At 37.9% G+C, this 24,869-nt stretch overlaps 1 protein-coding gene across 12 annotated transcripts in view; it reads left to right on the top strand.

Annotated features, from left to right (window-relative positions):
* ADGRL2 (adhesion G protein-coupled receptor L2) overlaps positions 1-24,869 on the top strand; it is a 157,672-nt gene that overhangs the window by 12,599 nt on the left and 120,204 nt on the right. For all 12 annotated transcript variants that reach the window (XM_054515702.1, XM_054515703.1, XM_036387530.2 and 9 more), the window contains exon 2: positions 20,692-20,864. In XM_054515702.1, coding sequence (XP_054371677.1) covers positions 20,792-20,864 — 73 coding nt within the window. In that variant the 5' untranslated portion in view covers positions 20,692-20,791. The remainder of the gene's footprint in view (positions 1-20,691; positions 20,865-24,869) is intronic.

Genomic DNA, 24,869 nt, shown 5'->3' with positions numbered 1-24,869 from the left:
CATTTTCATAACAGGGTAAGAATATTAGCCACAGCAATTACACCCCAATAGGATTATAATGGTAAGATTTACAGAAAATATATAAATTCTGTCTTTCCTGGAGATTTTGGTAGGTGCTGGGAGTTGAAAAGTTGTACCATCCATTTTGCATGGGAAAATACTGATGTGTAAGTCATGATGAAGAAAGAGAGGTTCGTTAATTTAATCTTGTTGAGGAATTGTGGAGAGGCAAGGACATAATCTTTCTTTACACAGTGTGTCCTTTTCTTTCCTGGTGAGGCAGGGATGTTTCAGAAGTTCCACTCAGTGGAGGTTGCCGTACAATATGAAAATCCAGACGTGAATGTAACTTTAGTTCTGGTGAGAGGATAATGCAGCTGCGATTAAGATATATTTTTAACAGCCTTGTATTTTGAAGGTAGAACAATGGTAATTTACATGCTACATTGGAAGAGCCTACTTGAATAAAGTCATGTAATTTTTTTGTTTTAGCTGTAGCGTAACACGTTTTCTCTTTCACTAGTGCCAGGTTTTTATGGTGATAAGTAACTTAGATAATTTTTAAAATTACTGCAAGCAACAAAAGTGACAATAATGTCATACTAGTACAATTTTCATGTAAGTGACATTCAAGCTGTTCCTTAATTCTTAAAATTTTCCATCTGTTTTTTGAAAAAAACAAAAAAGCGAGACATTAATACTCACTTACTTGGCAGAAGCAATGTTCCAGTCACATTTAATAAAACTAAATTATGTTTTGTCAATAAAAAACACTTATGGAGACTAATTGAACAAAATGCATTAGGTTATATAGTCATTTATGAATAACTGCATTGAGTAGCACAGCAGTGTGCATGGCAGAGTGTGATGAAACAGCCCCATATTTTAAAATGGTATCTTGAGCTATAATTCAGAAAATACTGAAATAATGAGTGTTTAAGCAAACAAAATACGTTTCTTTCCCTGATTTCCTGTGCCAAAATTAGAATAAGGTAATTCCAAATTAAGAAAATTGCCATCTATATAGATGGCAAATCTTATTGTATAAGAAGCTTCCAGTACATTGTAGACATACAGTGGTAGTATTGGTTACATCTGTAAGACACATTTCCTGGATGCTTTGGATTAATTCTATGTGTAAGGGTTTCTACAGAAAGATTCTGTACCCATCTGTTTTAAATTGTTATTGATCACCAGAGAAAAGATGTACACGTTTCTTTTGACATGATATATCCCACTTCTGAAAATGTGCTAGAAGTTGCTCATGGATTTAAATGTGGGGTTTCTTTGTGGTTTACTGCAAAATAACTGGGACCTCAAAGCTGCTTTAATGTTAATACTCAAAACTTCATTATTTTTGTTATCATGGTAGCAGCGTATGGCTTCATCTGTGACCAGTAGCCCATGCATGTTGTATCTAGTGCAAAATTCTGGAACTTTGTAGTTTTCTGTTCAGAAGAAGAATAACATTTTCTATTTTAGACAAACTCCTGTAGGTTCTTAGGCTGGCTTCACATTGCATTCTTTTTGAACTGTGGAAAGCGATGGTATCTTTTGTCTGTCAGTAAAAAGAAGACACAAAAGGATGAATGTTACCCCCAGTGAAAGTGGAGCTCCAGCCGATTTAAGAGCGTGAACTGTGACTGCATTGTTGAGGGCAGTGCTTGGCTTGTTATACCCAAGCTAAGAAGAAGCCAGTACTTAGAATAAATGGGTGAATAATGCATAAAAATTCAGTAAGAGGTAAAGCATTGTATCCGCACTTTAATATTACAAGTATTTATAATTAATTTTGAAAGTATTACAGCTGATTGCAGGGGATTTGTTTTATGTGGATTTATCGTTTTAGAAGTTGTCTAATGTTTCAGAATACAATTTCTACATTTGAAAGACACTTGAAAGAGGAAAATATATGCAGAAATATTCTTACCAAATTGTTAGCCTTATGTGCTCTCCCGAAACATATTCAGAATGTGTATATGTAACTGAGAGATAGATTAACCATTTTTCTTTTTGTACAAATGCCATAATGAATGGCCTCTTAAAATCAGTATTCTTCTGTTTGCAAGACAACAAATCAAAGCACAAATCCACGCTGTAGTCATTTTACTTGCAGTGTGCATTAGGAATGAAGCCACACTAAGTCATACTTAACTGCCCACAGACAACTAACCCTGAAGAAGGGGCAAGTCTTTTTCTTCTGTCTTTTTTATTATTATTTATATCTCTTTGTCTGTTTGGAACAGCCATGCTGTTATGACTAATAAAGCTTTTGTATTTGGCAAATGGGATGCAAGTAATCAGTAGTTCTTGGCTCATGACTGAAAAATCTGCCAAGCAGAGCACATAAAACCAATATAACCTTTCAAGTATACCTGTGAATAAAATTCTTCCTTATGCTTCTGTCACCTGTACAGTAATTAATCTATCCTTCCTACGTCTTCACTTCTGCTGGTATTATTTCTGATTACAATGGGTTTTTTTTGGTCTGTGGCATGATAAGCAAGTACTGCTAGAACAGATTTTAATTTAAAAAACAAATATAAGAATATAGGGACCAACAGTGAAGTCAGCATCTTTGTGCTATCTAATTACCAGCCAATTGAAAATTTTGGTTTATTTAAATTATATTTAGCTTAATATCCCCCCAGCATGTGATTTATTGCCAAGATTCCGTAGTCAGTAAATCTTAGTTCTTGCATATTTTCCATAGAGAATCACTCAATATATGAAACAATTATTTAAAACAATTCTTTGTGTTTACTACAATTTTACATATTAAAAAAAGTTACCAAAGTCCTAATGTTAATTGAATCAGACTCAAATAAACGAAAATTTTTAGTAGGTCTGCTGGAAGGTGTCCAGTAATTTTTTAATTTTATTTTTTATTTTAAATAGATACATAATAACCAATGCACCAAATAAAGCTGCAGCATTAACAGATTATTAAAACTAATTGGTAAGGGTGTAGGAAAAATATGTGGTGCAGTGAGAAAATTTGCTGCTATTTCAGTGCTGTGGTGAAGCAGTTTGCACAACTGTGTTCACAACCTCTGCAAAGCTGAGAGATAGGATTAATATATCCTTAGCTACTTAATTACAGCCATTATTTAAGTTACCTAAAGAAAACTGCTCGGATCTCATGCATCTATGAAGTATTAGCTGCTGCTATACTAGCTGGGTAGGTATGCTCAGTGGAATTTTTTTGGGGCTCACAGATGCTCTAAAGGAGTAGCCCCTGGTATCATCCTCTAACATTCACTCAAGCTCATATGACCATTGAGCAATATGACCATTTGCTTTTACTGCAGTGTTGGTGAAACACTGAATGCCGGTGTATGTAAAAGATTTCCACCACTTCCCACCCTCCCCAAAAAAAACAAAACTTTGGGGTTTTTTTGTAGGTTTGTGACTTGTAGCTCTCTGGTGGCATGGGCTGTGACATCCTGGGTGCAGTGGTGGTTTCTGCCACTTGGGTCTAGGGAAGTACGAGACCTCCTGTCCTGCAGGTCCACATTCTCAGCTTCATTCTCTCAGTTGCTTCATGATAAAATGAAGGTGTAATTAGGACTAATTTAGCTAATCATCATGAGCTGGAGGTGGTCCCATCTGCCCTTCCCCCTGAAAACCTGTCTGTGATACACGAGTGTGATCTGTGAGAGTGAAGGGGGAGCTTTGTGTGTGCTGTCTGCAGATGAAGATCCTTGGAAACCAGGTTTGTCCTTTTTCTGTTATTCACAGTCAAAAAGTCAAAATCTCCATTTTAATGAAGACATTTCAAGGAACAGACGGGCTGAGAAAGATATTGTATTTCTTTACATGCTCCTTCCTCTTAAACATGGAAGAAGCCTTAGGCTATAAATTAAAGTGTTTTACCCTGTGTAGTTGATCTCAGGCTGCCCAGTTGCCGTGAGGAGTTAAAGTTTAAAAAAAAAGAATTGTAAATGGCTTGGCAGTTTCATGTTTTTCAGTCTGTGGTTATCTTTTGTCCCCCTCATGTCCTGTTTTTGTCAATATTTTCCTTTCACCTAAGAACTATAGCAAGTGGGAGGAAAAGTAACTTGAAAGAATGTAGTCATGCCAGAGATGCATTTTCATGTGGGAACCTTTATAATAATCCCGTCATATAAATGACATTCACTATGGAAACAGTAAGAGCTCTTACGAGCAGAAAGGTTCATCCTGTGCTCCTTAGGAAACGCAGATTTACTTATCTCCCTTCCTGGAAAGGGCACACATGTGTTGGGGCTGGGGGAGGCTCTGGCCAGGCTCGCTGTGGGGGGACCTGGGGAAATTCACGGGAGCGTCTCGGGCAGTGGCGTGTCTGGAGCCCGTGTGGTTTTATGAGCGTGTTGGAAATGGAGCTACCTTAGTGGATAGGTGTGTTTAGCATTTTTAATTTTGCCTGGTAGAGTGGTATTTTCTTTTTTCTTTCCTTAAGTCGTTGGGTTCTCAGGTGTTTTTCAGTTCTGGTGAATTTCTGGGGGTATCCTCCCCGTGTAGCAGCTGGGTCACAGGTGATGCTCGTAGTTTTGCTGGCTGGATTCCAGAATGTTTCCTAGAGTCCATTTTCCTTTAACCTCGAGCAAGAAGAGATGTAGATTTTTGTTATTTCAAAAACTTCATATTTGTAAGCTTTGTTGGTGAGTCTTGTAAAATTTAAAATTGTTTTGCAGTGTTTGTTACTATCTCTACCACATTCTTAAAAATTAATTGTCTGCTTGAATAGTGTTTCCCAATCAACTTGAATTATTGATGTTTTGGTCCTTAGTGGAAGAGCAGTGGTACTTTTCCTCCCACACCACAGTCTGTTCAACCCCTGTTTAATGAGTTGTACTCCAGTCCCTGTAATAGAATTATAATGCACAAAAAAAATCATAATTATGGCTTATTGAGTGGGGCTAACAATGGGAAGTGGGGAACTTGTGTGTAAGTTCAGGTTTTCAGAAAATGGTGATCTGTGGATGTTGAAGTAATCGGTACTAACTGTTTGGAAGTTAAAACTGTTAGTGGTCATTGCAAGATAAATACTTTCCTAGACAGAAATGCCAAGTTTAGTAGCATATTTAAATATTTGAAAATAGTTAGCTAAAATTAAAAATACATTCATCTATCTTAAGCTGTTCTTAGATACTGTGTGTTTTACAAATATTTTCAAAAGTGAATTAAATAACAACAAAGTTTTACCAATCCTATGTAAATATCTGCTCATGAATGTGTATATACTTGAGTACACATATGTCTGGGTCTTCATTAAAATACTACTTATTTAAAAATAAAAAGTGTCCAGTTTATCTTGGATAAAATTTATGAGATCAGGAGAAGAAATGTGTGTCCAGAGTCATGGGTGAAGGTCACTGCTAGCTAGGAAGAGCCTGTTTCCCTTCAGTCCAGCTGACTGAGAGCAGAATGTACAGCTACATGTTCTAGTTAGTAAATAACAACACTGTGGAAAAGCTAAAAAATTGCTATTGTAAAATAATACTGTCACAGTGAATTTGCTTTTTATTTTGGAGACAAGAAATCATTAGGGTGAAATCTCTAGCTGTTGAAAACTTCCACTGTGCTTGCTGCAAGCTCTTCTTGTACACCATGGTAGTCTTGGACTAGATATTTTTATTTTAAACAACCTATAAAACTGCTATTTTTAGGTCAAAAATGTCAAATCACCTTTTGACTGAAGAGATATTAAAATAAAACCAAATAACTTCTGGAGAATATGTTGATAACCAAGGAGTGTCGGGTGAAGTGTTCTGTCATGCCTCTGTCCATCGCTTCTTACATATCTGAGAAGATGGACCTTTAGGTTGACTTGGTTTTTTCCTGTCCATTCTCATCTATGTTATTCATCCTCCTGTCTTGCTTTTTTTCTTCCAGAAATAAAATCTTAGTTCAGTCCAATAGTGACCCGTAAGTGAGCTGTACACTTATTACTGTCACAACCTCTCCTGGATTTGATTTTAAACAAAACCAAAAAAACTCCCAGAGCGGGCAATGGATGTGTTGAAACTGTGGTAAACTTTTTAAAAATTAATATTATTAATAATAATAATTATTATATTATTATTATAAGTATTTATTTTTAAAATAAATAACATTATTAATTAATATTATTTTAAATTAATATTATTATTATTATTATGGCACTGTGAACCCATTAGCCACTTATAGAATATTGCAATGGTGCTGTGAAATCATCAGCCATTTATAGAAAATTATTACTTGCAGCATGGCAAATGTTTCAAAATATTTGTGTGTAGGTAAGAGATGCAGACATGGATCTATCCATTGCACACTGTGCGTGCTGGCCCCTCTGGCAGCATCGAGTGTCCACGTTCATTCCTGCTTTGACTCAGGTGTCCGGAGAGTTTCGTGGACTCTGCTGTAGGCTGGTGTGCTTTTCACCTGGATGCAAAGGCGGATAGTCGCAGTCCGTGCGGCTTGCAGCTGTGTCCTGGAGGGGAGGAAGCTCTGTACCTTGGGTTGTGTGCAGCTGATGCTAAATGCTGGCACTCCGCTGGAAGGCAATCACATTGCGCTCCGCTGTCCATGCGAGCCGGTCCTTCCCTTCTGTGTGCGGTGCCGGATGTGTTTTGTGATCCCTGCTGGCTGTTCCTTGCTGTGAGCCCTGCTCCGCTCCCGGGGCTCCGGGAGAGCCTCTGCGGGGCTCTGTGCTCCGGCCTTCCCTTCCCTTCCCTTCCCTTCCCTTCCCTTCCCTTCCCTTCCCTTCCCTTCCCTTCCCTTCCCTTCCCTTCCCTTCCCTTCCCTTCCCTTCCCTTCCCTTCCCTTCCCTTCCCTTCCCTTCCCTTCCCTTCCCTTCCCTTCCCTTCCCTTCCCTTCCCTTCCCTTCCCTTCCCCTGCTGTCTTGCCCCACGCCCTACCCAAGGGCTTTCCCGCTTCCTCTGCACTCGAAACCACCCGGGGGAATGCCGTCTTCCCGCTCTGCCTGCTCACTTGCTTTTTTATTTTTTTCCCCTTCTCTTCTTTCTTTTTTTTTTTTTTCCTTTCCTTTTTTTTCCCGGCCCCATGGTGTGACTCTCACTGATTTCTGGTGAGTAGCTAGCAGCACAAGGGAGGCTGCCTGATGCTGATGATGATGATGATTTCATTCTGCATCTGATTTGCAATCTATCGCAGAAGTGCCTGTAATGCTGACTGCTGTTATTTAGTGCTAGGATTTTAAAATATTAGAGTACATAGAGCACAAGTTAAATCAAGGTGGCTTGCTGAACATGTGTATAAATGGCATCATTTTGTGAGTGTGAAGGCTTGGCACAATATCTTTGGGCAAGTTGTGAAATCCGGTGATCTAGATTAAATTTGGAGGTTTTGAGATTGCTGAACAAGAAGCTGGTAAAATGGCATGCATTTTCTTAACAGGGACAGCTTCTCTTACATTTGCTTTCTATCTGTTGAGCTGTCAGCCACTCACTGAAGGCTTAAAGCTATATTCATGAAAACAAGTTTTCTGGATTTCAAAGAAAATGCTATTTTTGTTAAAAGTAGCAATCAGAGCAAAAGGTTAGGCTGTCATCAAAGTGTCTGTAAAAATATGCTTAAGACCCCGTTCTGTTCTTGGCTGTTGGAAGAGACGATGACTTGTAAATTGCCTTTCATAAAAGTGAGTTTGATTTAAGGTATTAATAAAATCTAAATTTGTGCATTCTGGCTGTGGGGACTGAAGATTTTAATTTAGTGAAATGCCAGAACAATTTTTTTGTGTTCAGTTTGATAAGTGTTGTGTGAGAGTTCCATCTTACTAAATTAGGGCAGACATATATATTACAGTGTTTACAAACTGTTATGATTACAACCTGTTAAATTTCAGATTTAATATTCAGTCATCTTTGAGCAAAAAAGTCACCTCATTTTTGTCTCAGCGCTGTTGAATTATTGTGTTAAAATAGATTAAATTGCAAATGTTAATCTAAGTAACTGTGGAAAGTTGTGACCTGGATTTGAAATAGCCATGAGACTATCACAGCAGCAGTAAATCTTCCAGAACATGTAAGGCTGGCACATGGCGGGGATATGTCTGATGTGAGAATTAGAGTGCAGGGGTGCAGGAATAGCCTGAAAAGAAAATTGTGTGCCAATATAATTTTATTCTAAAATTGAAAAAAGGAGAAATTATCACTTTAATATAAAGCTGTGTTTTTAAAGGTAGCACACAGTACCTTCATAAAAACTTATTTTAAAACAGCAATCTGAAATTCAAGCTGTATTTAAGAAAGACTGTTTGTGGCACTGAGGCACCTGGTTCTTAATCCTCATGTGCTTCCTCTGGCAACAGAGATTCCGATCTTTGAAATATGGGTGGGAATTTCAGGTGCAGACTTCAGCTTAAGAAACCATCAGTTTGAGGAAAAGTAGATACTAAATGTGCTTCTCTTTTGTTTTAAGCTTTTTCCTACTGTCCTGTAATTGCTTTTCTCTCAGCTAAGCCTGGCTTCAGCTCTAGTTCTGGGTACTTTTAAAGCTGGATATCATCAAAAGACCCTGAGTGTTAGTTGTCAAGCACTGGCATTGCTGGAATCTTTTATTATCTTATTGCTTTGATTTTCTTCATCTCTCTTAAAATGTGTCAAATAAGAATGTGGGCGATGTCAGAAGAATATGATCATAGTAATTTTTAAAGCAATGTTTTGACTTAAAAATAATGTTAAAACAATCCTGTTCAAGCAAATCTTGATGTTAATCAGGGGACATTAATTGATAATTAATCCTAGTGTATTAAATAATTTCTACACGTGTATTTGATCTGGTTTGCTGTTCTTTTCTATAAATGGATATTTTTTATACAAATTTACTCTTTCATGAAGGAAAGAAATGAGCTTGCAGATACTGGCCTACGTGTCCACACGACAAAATTATCTTGAGGCGCTATAAAAAGGTATTCAAAGTGTTATCATATCTATTATTGCAGTGTTGACCATTGATTCTTTTCAGTTTCTAAAAAACACCAGGATAGTAGGGCTTTTGCAGTGAGAGCCTAAAATACTTTACCTCTCTGTTTTTTTTTTAAAAGCTAGAAAATGACTTTGTTCATTTCCTTCACTCCAGAGAAGGGTGATTGGCAGGCTCTGGCATTCAGCTGTCCACAGCTGAACTGCAGGGCTTGAGTTGCCTTGGCAGGGCTGCAAGTAAAAGTTTGTGCCGCTTTTGCCAACTGTGTTCTTGGCTCAAGCTGATGTTACACGTCTCTCGACTCCAAAGCGTGCTCATTTGCCAAATTCTACCTAAAAATGTATGCTGGAATTCCTAATTAAATAAACCCCCTGATATTTATTTTATTCCTTGGAAAGGCAGGCATTCTTTCACAGTAGATGCTGCTTTGGTAAAAATACAAATAAAAATTTAAAAAGCCCAAGGTGGATTAGAAAGTTATAACTGCTATTAGGAGAGAAATTTTCTCTTGCAAACAGATTAGTACCTTTGGTTTCTTCTAAGTAGTGAAATTATGTGACTTTACTGGGTTCTTACCTGAAGTTCTTTGCACATATACATTTTCTTGTTTATTTTTCAAGTATTCTGGAAATTGTTGTGCTTCAAAGGATAATAGCAGTCTGTATATAATTTCTTTGGGTTTTCCAGCATTACAGCTACCTTATTGCTGCCCTAAGCTGAAGGTAGCAGTTCAGCGATAAAGGTGTAATTTATGCCAAACCAGTCTGGAAGGTTTTTCAGAAGACTGATAGCAACTGCTTTTATACATATTGCTATGTAAAATGCTTATTAATGTTAGCAGATGTTGCACTTTAATCCCCCAGAATGATTGTTTGGTAGCAGCAGGAGATTTATTAAGCTTGAGTTGTGTGAAATTGTGTGTGCATAAGCTGCTATTTAGATTGTAAAAATGCCATTGAAAACTGTAAAAAAGTTCTAACTGTAATTGGCAGAGAGGTATTAGCTGTTTTAAAAGAAGTATATGTGTACCACTGGCCCTTTTGCTATAACCTCTTTATCATTTATCTTCTTGTATTAATGTCACTGAATTATTAATTCATGAGCAAGGTTGGATAGGGTGAAGGCACTATTTAAATGTGTGGCACATGTATCCTTATCGCTGGAGACATGAAAAGAGTCATTTTGTGTTATCTATAAAATGGAAAAGACATTTAAAAATTTCATTTACGGTAATCCACTTCACTTCCCAGTAAAACACCTAGATTATTGCTACTATTATATAATGTTCTTATTAAAATTTTGTAATCTTTCCACTCTCTTGCTTATAAATATTGTTGATAGACAAATGTAGACTAATTTTTTTTTTCTTTAGTTGCACATACAGTTCATGAACTGCAGCAGAACATATGAAGAGCAGGGTTTTAATAAAACACCAATTCTCTTTAATTTCTAGTAAAAGAATACAAAATAAAAGCCAATAAGTACTTATAATCATGAAAGGCTAAATAAATTATCATCTAAAATCATAATGTAGCCTAATTAAAGAAAAATAGGATATTTTCCAAAGTAACAGTGTCATTGTCACATTGAGCCATCAAGAGCTATATTATTTAAAAGAAATTGTAAATGTGTGGTTTGGTCTGCTTGATGAAACCACAGAATATCAGAGGTCACATTGCTGCTAAAAAATGTGTTAAAAATGTATCTTAAATTTCATCTGTGCTGTATGGATGATTAAAAAAATTAAAATGTACAGGAAATATAATGTTTTCAGTCATTTCAATGGAAAGAGTTCATTCTCTTGAATACTTTAAAAAGTGTTCATTCTTTTTAAAAATTCTTTGCATGAAAGCAATTTCAGGATACTTTGTCCTCAAGTACTTGCGGCGGCTGGCATGGCAGTGCTGGAGATAACTCATATTCCATTTTGTTTAATATTTAAAAGATATCACTTCACACTTCCCTTTTCACCATGCATGGAAGAGACCTTCACTGTTTCCACAATACACGGGGAGTTTTTTTCGCTTCAGAAATTTCTCTGCAGAAGAGAAAATGTTATGTAGGCTGCTAGGGAGAAGAGTTTTAAACAGTGGTACATGCAAGTAGAAGGAGCCTTCCTGCTGAATTGTAATTTAGAGTTCTTCTTGCATGTAACTTCTCCAAATGTAATCATTATGGTTTCCTGACTTAGAAATTCCGTTCTACAAAAGGAATAAAAAATAACTGAAATAATTTCTATTTTTCTATTATAGTTTAAATAAATAAGAAAGCCCAGTTTTCCCAACTGAAAGAATGTTGTAGCTCTGATGAATGACTGATACTTATTCAGCTGTCTTGCATAGTTAGGAATAGTCACCTGACTGTTCGTTGCTTATTAAATTATACAAGGAAATACTCTTAACTACAGCACTATTATACATCTTGGCAACTTGTATGTCCTTGCAGAGCCCGTCATCCAGTAAGGGAATTGAATCCTTTGTTTCATTGCAGAATCAGGCCCTTTCTGAATAGATCCTGTAGATTTATTTGCCAGATTTAGTGCACACATTTCTCACATCCTCAATGATGTGCAAGCAGTAGGTGTGTAATTCAGTAGAATGTTTGTGTGTAGGCACAAGGAAGAGAGTGGTGTGTGCAGTGCTGTTACACAGGGCTTCTCACCCTCCAGCTCATCTTGAATGTGTGTATGAGAAAAGCCAGTTACAAGGGGAGAAAGCCAAGGAAACCATTGATTTTTATTTCATGGTTTAGGGTTTTCAGCCTTCTAAGTGCTACTGGTATGTAAAAGGGGTGAACATGAAAGATGTGTCTGCTGGCACTGCCTGATTTTTTTTGGACTTAGGAAGTCCACACAGAAGTCCTCCAATGGCTTACAAAATTCAGTGGAGTTTCTACCTGTAAGTCATACTTGCCTGGAGAAACTCTTGTCTGTTTAGAAAGCAGTTAAAGACTTCTTCCCTTCTTCTGTTGTCAAAATTAAAAATTTTGTTGTGGCTTGTGGCCAAGTATGGGATGGTAGCACACAGCACTTCTCAGGTTTCTGTGCAAGACATAAGCCATTACCTTTTAATACCTAAATGGTTTGTAAATGGTTTGGAAAATCCAGGTTTATGAAATTACTCCTGGAAGTTTGGTGGTGGTGATTTTAGTGGAACTAAAATGTGGTTTTCTAAATGTCCTGACCATAAGACTGATGGAAAGAAAACATACTCTCTGATCATTGTAATATTAATATTGCTTCAGAGAAAAGAAACAAAGCTAGGAATAATATAAGAAGAGGTTATCTGAAAAAAGAAGGAAAAAAAAAAGCTTAGGTACAGCATGCTTTAAAACATGGTTAAAAGCATGCATTATTGAAATGATCATTAATAAAATGCATTGTTGTGATGCTATGATAAATTCTAATACTTGAGTATATGGTGGAAGAAGAAATATTTAAAATTTCCTTTCTCCTGCTCTCTATATAGTCACAGATTTTTCACATTTATTTGCATGCTCATCTGATGTATTTTATCCTAGATTATCTCATTGCTCCCAAGAAAACCCTTTTGGTAATATTGATAACCTAATATATGACATATTTTGGTCATTATTATTTCATTTAGTGGTCATATGTATAGACCAAGAGGGAATCTGAATATTGATTTCACTGAATGGCTAGTAACAATGATTTATGAGTCACAGATTCGGTGCAGTGAGCCAAACACAGCAGAGATTGCATCTTAGGTGCCACCATTGATTTTGATTCATATTTCACTGCACAATGATTAGGCCACGGTCTCACAGATGTTAATGTTCCTCTCCAAGCAAAGATCTGCCCAAACCACACTCAGTGCATGGTGACTATATCTATACACCCACTGCTTCTGACTTGAAAATGCTAAATGTTTTTCAGTTGCTTATAAAGGGTTGGTATCTCTGTGATAACAAAGGGTTTTGATAGAATTTTTTTTTAAATAATCAAAAGCGATTTTGCTGCACACTCAAGCTTGTTCCTGAAACTGGAACAATATAATTTATATTGAATACAGACCACTTAATATGATTATAAGTACAACTGATAGAAAATGGATGCTTTAAAATGAATGTTAAACCAGCTGCTTCATGAATCTTTTTGATAATATTCCTTGGCACGTGCCCAGAAAAGAAGTTTTCAGTGCAGTAGTTTCCAGGGAATTGATGCTACCAAACTGAGGTTTGTGCTTGAATATCAAATGCCGAGGCTGCAGCACAGCCATCCCCCAGGAGGTCCAGTGTGTTGGGGCTATACAGCCCCCATTAATCTGGTTATGGTATGGATAAAAGTACATGCATGATAAAAATGTGTTCTTGTCTGCTCTTGCCTGTAACTTGATTTTATTTTGGAAGTGAGTAACGCGTGGGTGTTTTGCTGGCTCTGTGCTGGTCTGCGGAGTTGTCTTACTTCAGTGAAAGACAGAATCATAGTACAGTTTGGGTTGGAAGGGACCTGAAATTATCATCTAATTCCAACCCCCATCCCATGGCTGGGGAGACATGCTGCCAGACCAGGTTGCCCAAAGCCCCATCCAACCTGGTCTTAACACACTTCCATGGATGTGGCATCAGAAACCCTGTTCCAGTGCCTCACCACTCTCACAGTGAGAAGCGTCCAAACATCTACTCTAGATTTGCCTTCTTTCAGTTTAAAGCCATTCCCCCTTGTCCTATCACTGCAGGCCCTTGTAAAAAGTCCCTTTCCAGCTCTCATGTGTCCCTTTAGGTACTAGAAAGCTACTATAAGGTCTGCCTAGAACTTTCTCTTCTCCAGACTGAACAGTCCCAGCTCTCTCAGCCTGTCTGCATGGGAAAGGTGCTCCAGCTCTCTGATTATTTTTGTGGCCTCCTCTGGACCTCCTCCAAAAGGTCCACATAATTCGTATCTTGGGGGCCTCAGAGCTGGATTCCATACTCAGTATCAGAGCTCATCTCCCTGCCTAAACCCAGGGCCTAGTGGCCATAAAGCAGATCAGATGTGATGAAATCCTTGCAGTCAATTAGAGAAACACCATGTCGCTTCACAGGTACCGACATGTCTGACCACAGTCCCAGGACTTAGTTCTGTTTGTTTTGTTTTTCAGTCTACTTCCACTTCAAACAAGTTCTCAGCTGTGAAAAACAGTGGAAGGGGAAAAAAAAAAAATCAGCTAAGTGGCATAACAGCTTTGAGAAATACGGGCCTCTGCAAAGCCTTGTCAAGGCTGTCAACAAACAGTTTCCCGTCTTACAAGGCTGCTATGTCTTTGGTTGATGTTAGTCTAGTGATTTTTTTTTTCCAAGGGAAAGAAATGAGATCTTTAATATAAATAGATTATTTTGAGGATTTCTCTTCTCTGAGAAGTTTGAAAAGCCTTTGAATTTTCTTCAGCTGTTACAATTGCTTCTTTAGGTTTGTCATATGGTTCTCAGTGTTTTTATAAAGATACTCATTATTTTCTTGTTTATTTTTGATGTTCATAAAATCTGTCCTACATAGGTTTGAAAATGAGAGCTATTTGTTTTGCAGTTTAATGAAGAGAATGGCAAACAGCCTCAGACTGTGCCTCTGGTGTCCACAGTGATCAGCATATTTAACATGCTCAGCATGACACTGAGATATTACAGCCGATAACGGTTGTAATTGACTTACAGCATCCCTTTCCCTCCCCCCCTCTTTGTATGGTGAGGAATTATCTTTGAGTCCCCAGGAAGCTGTAGTGACACAGAGGGCAGAAGTGGTAGAAAGGTTTTACCTGCACTGCTTGTGTCAAGGTGGTCTCACGTAGCACTGTGAGGTGATTCAGGTGAAGTACAGCGAATTTGCAATGAGGATTGAGTGACACGCCCCATCTGCCCCTACCCTCTCCTTGATTCTGAGCATTTATCAAAGGCAAAAAGAGAAATTCAGACTTGGCAAAAGGAGAGTGCCTGGAGCCAAAAAAAGCCATTCTTATTAGTGCTAGCAAAGGTTTACTTTGCTGGCTTATTGAATGAAAACTCCCCTGAGTGTCCAGGCTTTATCCTGTGTTAACAAGGGGCAAAGCTGGCTTGTTGGGAATGGACCGCTGTGTAACGTATCTGTAAAACACAAGAGTGAGGCCAAGCTGAATTAGAGTGCTGATGAGAAAGGAAAATCTTTGTCTTTTCCTCTCAAATCCTATTTATTTTCTCTGTGAATGATTGTGGTAGACCACTGAGGTGCTGAGGACTGATGGACTAAATTGTGATGTTGCACTGGTAAAATAGTGTCAGTGCACTGTTTAGTGTCATGTCTTGCATAGGTAGATTGGATATTTTGAATATTCCATTACACTGAAGAGCTGGGAACTCAGGCTAGGGTGGGTGTTTCTGGGGTCTTTGTCAATTTTAGGGTACACATTTATTGCTCACTGTTTCAGGCATTCATCAGGCATTAGCATGTATCTTCACAGCACAATGCAGCTGAATGCATTGAAGTAATTTTTTTGTAGCAAGATTGGATGACCTTGGTCAAGTGTTGCTCTTACTGTATTATTCCCTTCCCTCATACTGTATTCTTTCCTTGTAACTTGGGAAGAAATGTTTTGGGTTAGAAATCCAATGTTCAAGGTGACAATTAATGGGGACTGTTGAATACAGAAATATAGATAAGACTCCCTGCTACCTTTTGAACATTAAATTGCTTTAATGAAAAGGAAGTATTTTTTAGCCATTTTAGATGGATCAGAGTTAGCCTTTTCTTTCTCCTTGCAATATGCAGCTGATTTCATTCGAGCAGATCAAGCATTGGTTGTTTATCATAGGCAGTAGAAGGAGGCTTACTAGATCAGCAGTCTTGATTGTTGTCAGGGGTTTTTTTTGTAAGGTCTCATAGCTAAAACTCATAACCAGATTTTCTACAATCTGGTACTGTAGCACTAATGTGCCATTATTAATGTAAATCAATTTTTGAATTAGCATATTGAAAACTTAGGAATAACTCATGTTGAATGCATCTGAAGACATGTTCAATGTTGAAAACTGGATTTGTATCTCATTGCAGATATGTAGAAAATGCTAGCTCTTGGATCATAAACAGTATTAGTCTCATTTGAGGATTTTACTAATGCGGCTTAGACAGTTTTACTAATCACACTTCACTAATTAAATTCCTGTGTTACAGATTATAGTAAGTTTAACTTTTTTGTTTCTTTAAATTGGGAAAGCCTCATGATGGGAAAGCATGTGGACACATGATTTCTCAGGAGACTAAGTAGTCTATTATACTGTATGAATATATATCTATTCACCCTTGCCTTCTCTGCCCCCTCCTTTCCTCTGCAGAATGGCTCATATATATTACAGAATTACTCAGTTTCATAAACTGAGTTATGAAAGGCAGTGGGGTGCTGCTTGTGTGGCAAGGTAGGTCACACAGGATTTATAAGAAGGACTGCCTGGTCCTGCTAGTTCCTTGGCATGTATGAACTGTGCAGCTATGCCGGATGTTCCTTACCTCCGTGTGCCTCATCATCTGTAAAGCTAGTGCAAATTTTATTTCTGTAATAGGGATGTTAAAGCTTCACTGAGGTTGCAAGTGCTCTGTGGTGTTTCTAAAATGATTTGGAAAATTAAGCACTATACTCTAAAATACATCAGCATTAGTCTGAATGACTTTTAGCTAAAGAAAAACATCCTTGCTTAGCTGGAAAGATCTCTGTGTTCTCCTTTGTCTTAATTGCCTGAAAAGCTGGACAGAACAGGAGGGAAAAGGCAGCTTTTGAGCATGCTGTGTCAGTTGTCCAGAAGATCTTAAAAGACCCTTTTTTGGCTTTTGAAAATAAAACCTTGGGAAGGTTAAACAGAGTAGAGTTGGAACGCGACAGTCCTTTAGAGGTCTTTCTCTTCCAAGATAAAAGTATTTCAAGGAGCATGCTTGGAGCAGCTTTCTCTTATCTCTGGGGTGCTCTTGAGCAATGTTGGGGGAGAGGGATGGCCAGCAGTGGCATGTATTCTGCTGCGGTCGTGTTCCGGCTGTGAGGAGCTTCAGAAGCACAGGAGAACAAGGAGGAGAGGTGGGGGCACTGAGATATTCGGGACTTGGAGCACAGCTTATGAATACAGTATGAAGAGATGCCCAGTACCTTTGCAGTGTTACAGGTTTGAACATTAACATTTCTATTCCTGATCTGGCCTTCTTTGACAGTGCATATGAGAAGAATCTTAAGAAGGTGAACCACTCTACTTCCAGCAGGGTTTTTTTTTTTTCCTGTGGGAGATTGCAGTATGGCCCAGAGGTAGGGATTTAAGTTACAGCTGAAATTTTCTGGGCAGCTTTTATTGCACTCTGAAATTCAAGCAAGATTTTGCTCTAGGGAGTTTCTCTTTGCCCCACCCACAGGCTGAAGCAGTCAGCGATGCAGAGAAAATGTTTATTAAGGTCTGAGGGGAAATAACTTATTTGCGCAGGACAGCCACTCACTGTGGCCTCCTTTTTCTGTTTACAAAGAAGTAACTTAATACATCTTTTCCTGCTTCTACTCATTTGGTTTGGGATTTGTTGTTGTTGTGAGATGCCACCGACAGTCTCTGTATCACTGATAGATGGATGGTCAGAAGGATGTGGCTGACAGCAGTGTCTTTAGTCCGAGTGCTCTCTGGCTCCAGCTCATGTCTGGATGCCTTTCTCAGGTTTAGCTTTTGTTATGCTGATGAATGCTTGGAACTGCACGTTCTTTTACTTAGAGCCACACAGAGATTCTCAAATAGAGGCTCCATTAAAATTTGTTTGCTGTGAACATGTTAACTTATTCAAAAGAGAAGAAGCAAACCCAAATTCAATTGCATCAGTTTTCAAACACAGTTTCATTTTTTCTTGGGTTTTTAGATAAATATGTGTTACTGATAATCTGTCAGGAGCTGGTTAGTTTATCTTGAATTCTTTTTGCAGCAGCACACTGAGTTAAATTCTATGTCTGTAGGCTACAGCAATCTAAAGAGAACAATATATTGCACAGAACACTTAAAATTTTTCTTTAAAATGCTTGCAATTTCTTCTTATTTGAATAGTTTATGCTGGTTTTGGTATTTCAAAGGCATCAATATATTTTCAGAAACTGTTAGGTCCTTATAAAAGTGACTAAGTCAGTTTAGAAGGTCAAGAACTTTACTCAATTGAAAAAAAAAAGCAAATTGTTTGGCATACATTTTGCAACTATTTCCTAGGGAGATGCTGGGTCTTACACAAGTGATGCTTTGATTATTGGTTTTATTTTTGACATAACTCCTTCCTCCCCACTCCAATTTAAAAAGGCCCACAAGGAAGTGATAACTGAGGATGGTAAAGCACATGGATGTCGCTATCCAGTTGAAGCTGAAGATATCTCAAAACCTGAAAGTGCAGTGATATGTTATAGAAATAATGATAAAAGTTGAGTCTTAGGAAGTCCAAATCTTCTGGACAGACTGGGAGCAATCAGAAGGCTGATTTAATTTCACTTTTAGCCATTATTATTCATCATCTATTCTCCTGGATTATTCTGATTGCTTACTGAAATTACACTGATTAGTCTGTAGTGTGTGTGGAATAGTTTAATGATTTTTCCTTTGGGTGCTACAGGTGGAAAATTAATCCAAACTCTTCCCAAGATTCTAGCTGAACTCTCTCCAGGGCTTTTATTTTTGGAGATCATGGTGGCAATTTTTTCTTCTCAACTCAGCAGGAGCTCCTTTGCAATTTTAATTTCTGCTGAATGCAGTGCATCCTTTGTGGACTTTTATTGTCTTTTAGTTACAAGAGAGTCTCAGCCCAGTGTAAAAGATCTAGAGCTGGAATGTGACTGTGTCCTCATAACCACTTCGGGGTCCTCCTGTGTCACCATCTAAATTCAGGTCACACCTTGTACCTCAGGGCACATGGTTGTGTGCCAGGGAGAGCCACGCTCTGCCCATCCTGCACTCCGTTTGCTGTTGCCTGCTTCTTGTTGAAATACGTGTGGAAAAAAGTACCTGTGACTGAAGAGCACCTATCTGTTGTTGGAAATTGGAAATAGGGTTCATCTTTTGGTATCAATAAACATAAAATCATACGGTCTCAGATGTCAGTTTTCTTAAAGTTCCCTGTCTGAGGAACAACAGCACACTTGTATTGTGAGAGGGATGCCTCCAGTTCTCTTAAAGAGGAGCCAAGTAAAGAAATCTGCATGGCTATTTAATAATTTCCACAGATACACTGCCTTCCTTGAGAGCCAGAGAAATTCTTCCATAATGTTTTCTGTTAATTCCCATCTTTCTCCTTGTGGGAAAAAATGAGTGTCAGTTTTGTTACTGTTTGTGTGCTCAGGGAACAAACTTTATCATTGATTATGATTAACATTTCTACTTCTAAAAATTATCAACATTTCATAGAATTTCTTTATCTGGTATTTTGTGCTCTTCATCCTTTCCACTTCTCCTTGCCAAAAGGGTAAATGTATTTTTAAAGCCCTTAACATGCTCTAGTACTCATAAGAATCATAAGTGGCCCTTGGATCCTGCCACTTAAATTTTAACACAGTCATTGTTACATGGTTTTAAAGTAACATTAATTTCAGATATCTCAGCAATACGTCCTCACAGTCCTGTTCGTTCGACCAAGCCAATGTCACACCGGGCTCAGCCCTTTGCATCCATGGTTGCTGCAGTGCTCAGTGTTCTCCAGAGTTGTTTCACATGTCTGTAATATGTAGAGCCAGCTTTCTACTTAAAAACAATCTATTCTTCAATGGATGTTAGTTTTTCTTTAGCTTCCCAAACTCTAGTAGTCAGGGCTGAAGCATGACCTAGCTTCACACAGTGAGATATGGAAGAGGATGTGTGTAGTTACTCAGCTGGCTGGTGAGAGAATAGAGTCATTAGCAAAAGGGAGCACTCTGCTGTCAAATCTTCTACCACAGCTACTGCACTCTATCACTATAATTATATTTTTCAAATGCAAATGATAGCTTGAAGAATTCTTACTTTGGTACATCGTTTACAGGAGCAGTTCAGTTCGTATTTCTCAGTAGGAGACAAATCTTGTCTGAGGCTAAGGACAGAAGAAGGTCTCATCCATTGTTTATTCCCTTTTCTCTGAAGATGTTTATTGTGTAGAAATACAGCTAACTGTGCAGTGATATGAAGAGGCTGCCTCACCAAATGGCGTATTTTGTCAGCAAAGCAGCTGTTACTGCCTCTCTCATCCAAGGAGAGCAATCTTTGTGTAGCATGAAGGGAACGCCAGAACCATGGCAGGGAGCAGATCTGCTCAGCCTGCCTGCTGGGGGGAGTTGCTGTGTTCTCAGCCACTCCATGTTTCAAATCCCCAATAAATATATATATAATATATAATACACAAATGCACACTATATATATATAATAATATATAGTGCCCTAGATTTAATTTTTCTTTGTTTCTTTAAGGTAGAGAAATACAGGTCACAACCTGTATTTCAGATTTGTGGAGTAAGAAAAGCTTAGCCAACTCATCTACAGGTCCAGTTTCTTATATTTAGTGCAAATGTTCTCCTGTTGGTTTTTTTCATGTGTCTTAGTGCAAATACATCAGTAACACTCATGCTTTCAACATTAACACGTATCATTATTTGGCATTGTGCTCAGTGATGATTGACCTTGAGAGATTACATCCCAGAACCCTGCCAAATTCCCAGCTACAGTGCAGGCATACTCTCAGTTTTTACTAAATATTTCCGCCTTCGTGTGAAGTAAAATTTGGTATTCCAAATTATTGGTGTTCAGGTGCTGATAGATTTTTTTTTTTCTCCTTTTCTTCCAAATCTTCTGCTATTCCAGGTATGAAGATGAATAATGCAGACCACTGGTTTCGATGATGCTGGGCTTTTATAACTGGATTCATTAAGGAATACAAAGAAAATTCTTACAGGGATCAATAATGGTGTCTTCTGGCTGCAGAATGCAAAGTTTTTGGTTTCTGCTCATTATCAGCTTCCTGCAGTGTACTGAAGGTAAGCTTTAGTTTATTTTTTACTTGGGTTTTCAGATGAGTTAAATGGACTGTACAATTAATTTCTATTAGATAACTTGAAGTTTGTGGATGACAAACTAAACGTAGTATATTCTAGGTTTAATTTATAAGACTCAAATTGTCCCTTTTTATTGAAGAAAAGAAGAAAATAAGTTTTTTTAGGTTTGATAGTGTCATATGTTGAAATTGAAGTGCAATGTTCAGGCAAGTGAAGTATTAATAGCCTTGATTGGTAGGTGCCTTATTTTTGGATTCTTCCTGTTTATCCTTCCTTTTCTATTCTCATTGCACAAGAAATATATGGATATGTTAAATGTGATATAAAACAACTAAATGAAATACCCATTTTACTTTTCTAATTTTGCTCACTGAAAACGAAATGGCAAACACTTCATTAAGATTAGTGCTATGCAAGTTAAATTCCAGGAAATAAAACTCAAAGTTCATACAGAAATAGCATGTACTTGAAAATATTTTTGCTCTTTTTGGAAAAGGAAAAATACTTCACTGCTATCAAATGTGTTTAAAATAGCTGTTAAATTAAAGAGATGAGGAAGGAAAAAGATTTTTAAAAGAAGTTGCATTATCTGTTCTTTATCTGTTTTTTTTTTCATAAACTATACTTCATCCAGTTAGTCTGTCTCCACAGCTGTTCTTGTGGCCCTTTTAATAAGCAGAGGAACACAAATGAATGAAAAGGAAAACATGACTTATGAATTTTTAATTGCAAATATTCATATAGAACTTGAGGCTGGTTTTGGGTGTGAGCATTTTGATTGACTAGATTGCAGGTGAAAAGATTGGTTTAGTAATAAAATAGCATCTCCATGCCATCTCACATTATTCACTAATTGATGTATAATATACAGAGTTCCTTCCTGCATCTTTGTCATGATCTCAGCAGTTTTTAAAGCAGATATGCACGTTGCTCTGTCAAAATTCCCTGAATTTTAAGGCCAGATTTTCAGAAATACTTCTGGAAAACTACCCTGCCTCCCCCTCTCTTTCCTCCTAAATTTATATAAGTAAAAAGAAACTATTATATAAATAAAAAAATCCCTAAAAATTCAAATATTTTCTGCAGCCTTCCACACTCACTGCATCATTTCCTAAGCTTTCTTTGCAGCCTTGCCCAGCTGGGGCCGTGCTGGCAGACCGAGCTTTGCCGAGATGGGTTGTTCATCTGCATGTGTGAACACACACATCTCAGGGAGCCCGTCCTCCTGCCTGTTTCTGAGCTTGGGGAAGTCTCATTTCACTGAAACAGCTTCCACAGTCAGTTCCCCATCCCTCCTCCTTAAATGTTGCCAGGATGTAGTAGGAAGCTGAGCAGATCTGAGATGGTTCCGTGCTTGGTGGGACTCCTGGTCTGGGAGCCGCTGCCCTCGCGCTGCCTGCCCGGGCTGGGGACTTGGCTGTAATCTTACTTGTACAGGACAGCTGGAAGAGAAAATGCTTTCCAGCCTCCTTCATAGGTAAGAAAGGTAAATGTGGATTAGGAGATTGGAGTTATAAACTTTATGACTGGCTGGCTTGGTAATAGCTGGTGCTAATTATAAATGCACTTACATTGCAAAAGTGGTTGCACCAGGTGAAACCTAAGGTGTAGGAAGTTGAGACATCTATTTATGGGGTTTTTGTCTGAAATTTTAAAACACTAAGGTTTTTTAAATTATTATTATTGCAATTGTTTCAGATCTCTCTACTTAATGCATTTTACAAACATTCAGGTGCTTGCAGTTTAATGCTGTGTGATGGTTGAAAACATCTGAAAGCAGAAAGAAAAAGCAGACGAACAACTTTCTGTGGTTTGGTTACAGTTGCAAACAGCAGGCTGTAAAACATGTTTTATCTGCTGAGTTTGGAAGGGAAAAAGTCAACTGAGAACTTCTGCAGATTGAATTTTTACCATTTGCAGAAAGTTAATTTTCATTGTCATCTGTAATATTTCAAGTTCATTTTGTTCTGTCCCTGTTTTTCTTGCTTTTAGTAGCCAGTAGCAATCTTTTGATGCTTCAGTTGTGAATTTACTTTTTTTAAGTCTATACAAGAGCTGCTTTTTTAGCTAAAAGAAACAGGGAAGGAAATTGGGAGCAGATAACAGAATCATACCAAATTAATTGTAAATTCTTAAAATAAATGAAATACTGTAGCTCTGTATACTGGAAATGAATATTAATATAGAGTTGGCTTCCAGCCACAGAAGAAAAATGAATACTGCATTATTACACTTTCTCACAAAATTACATTGCCTTCTGCTTCAGTAATAAGAGATGCCAAGTATAACATGCTTTAGTAGCACTTCATGCCTGGAAGTATGAACATGAACAAAGGTTAAAATAAGAGCATCTAACTTTTGCTAGAAATAAGAAAATCTTTAATTCTCATGCTTGGAACATAGGTTTTTTTATAGAAATCTGATGTGTACATGAAGGTTGTTGCAGTTACTGGGAGAGATAAAACCTGGCTGAATTCCCTGCTGTTACATTTTAATGTTTCTGTACAGTTTAATGGAGAGGAAGGGGGGGGGGAATGATCCTGGGTGTGGACAAGTGATTCATTTATTCATATAATGAAACATTTTCCAATCAAGAAAAGGCTTTATAGCTCTCACAGCCTTAACTTTTCCTCACCAGGGAATTGGCGAGCAGGCACAGTTATACGAAGGCTGTAATTTTCTTTTAGTGTTGCCTATCCAAACAGGAATCGTATCCTCAGATAAGAAGGTCTTGGTTTTGCTTTTTTTTTTTTTTCCCTGGCTATGCAGTCCAGACGGGATTGCTTTTGAAACAGTCCATTCCTTCAGGTAAAATGCACGTGGAACAGACAAGTGCCGACAGCTGGACAGGAAAACCACACTGAGTTATTATACACTGCTGGTATATCTGATCAACAAGAAGTCAATATTGTTGTGTTTGTTGTTACTGCCACCAACAACAAGCATTGCAGCCCTAAATGAGGAAGGGACAAGAGGCTGGAAAGAGGAATGAAAAGCTTGAGTCATGAGCTAGAGTATCATTAATTTCATTTCTGAAAGCTATTTTTCTGTCCCTTTTTCTAGCATGTTTTATATAGGCATTCTTTCAAGCTACAGTTCTGTTGCAAAGGCAGAAGGGACTGCCTTGCCTTGGGAAGCAGCTTGGCTCAGCCTTGGGCAGGTGCCCGTGGGAGGCCTGGCCTGGGCACTCGGGGCAAAGCAGAGCTCCCTCTGCACTGTCCCATGTCCGTGTCTGTCCCACCCCACATCTGTCCCAAGCCATCAGGAGGGGATTCCTGCTCAGTCCCATGCACCTTTACTTACCTGTTTCCTACAAATGCTAGGAAGTTAATTACTTTTGACACCACCTCTTTTTTTCCCCCCTTCCTAATTAGGTGAAATCATCTAACAAGTTAAAAATTATCTGAGAAAATAGAGAAAGCCAGAGAGTGAGATCACACACGTCTTGTTTCCATAGCAAAGCAGAGTAGAAAGCATATTATATGTATTATTGGTTTCTCTTCAAGCAAGTTAAGACAGATACACTAATATGCATATGAAAAAAAGATGTCAGAGCTAAACATTCTGGTGTAGATTGGTTTTTGGACAGTGCAGGTTTCAGTATTTTAAGCTTTATCTTGCTTACAAAGTCCACCTTTTTGACTAGCGTTTGATGCTGTTTGTTTTTATTCTTTTCTGCTGCTTGAAAAGCACAAGTGCCTTGGAAGTGCTGAAATAATTTTCTTTGCTAACATTCTATTTTAACCAAGGTTTAATTCAAGTTAAATCCATTTTATTATGAATTATTATCTATGCTTTGTCCAAAGGAAGAAGCATCATGCTTTCATTATCTATTTAATTCTGTTTTCCTAAATGGAATTAATGTTATTTAAAGAAATCCAGCTTGTCTTTGCTTCTGAATGTTTGTTTTAATGAGCATTACACTGAAAAGGATATATTCCTGTAAATTCCATCTATGCCAGCCAAAGAGCTGAGTGCTGAGTTGGA

This window comes from Molothrus ater, chromosome 9 (genome assembly GCF_012460135.2).
Source record: "Molothrus ater isolate BHLD 08-10-18 breed brown headed cowbird chromosome 9, BPBGC_Mater_1.1, whole genome shotgun sequence".
In the NCBI taxonomy this organism is placed as follows: domain Eukaryota; kingdom Metazoa; phylum Chordata; class Aves; order Passeriformes; family Icteridae; genus Molothrus; species Molothrus ater.
Note: the sequence above shows the minus strand (reverse complement) of the source record. Positions and strands in the feature narration are given on the sequence as shown.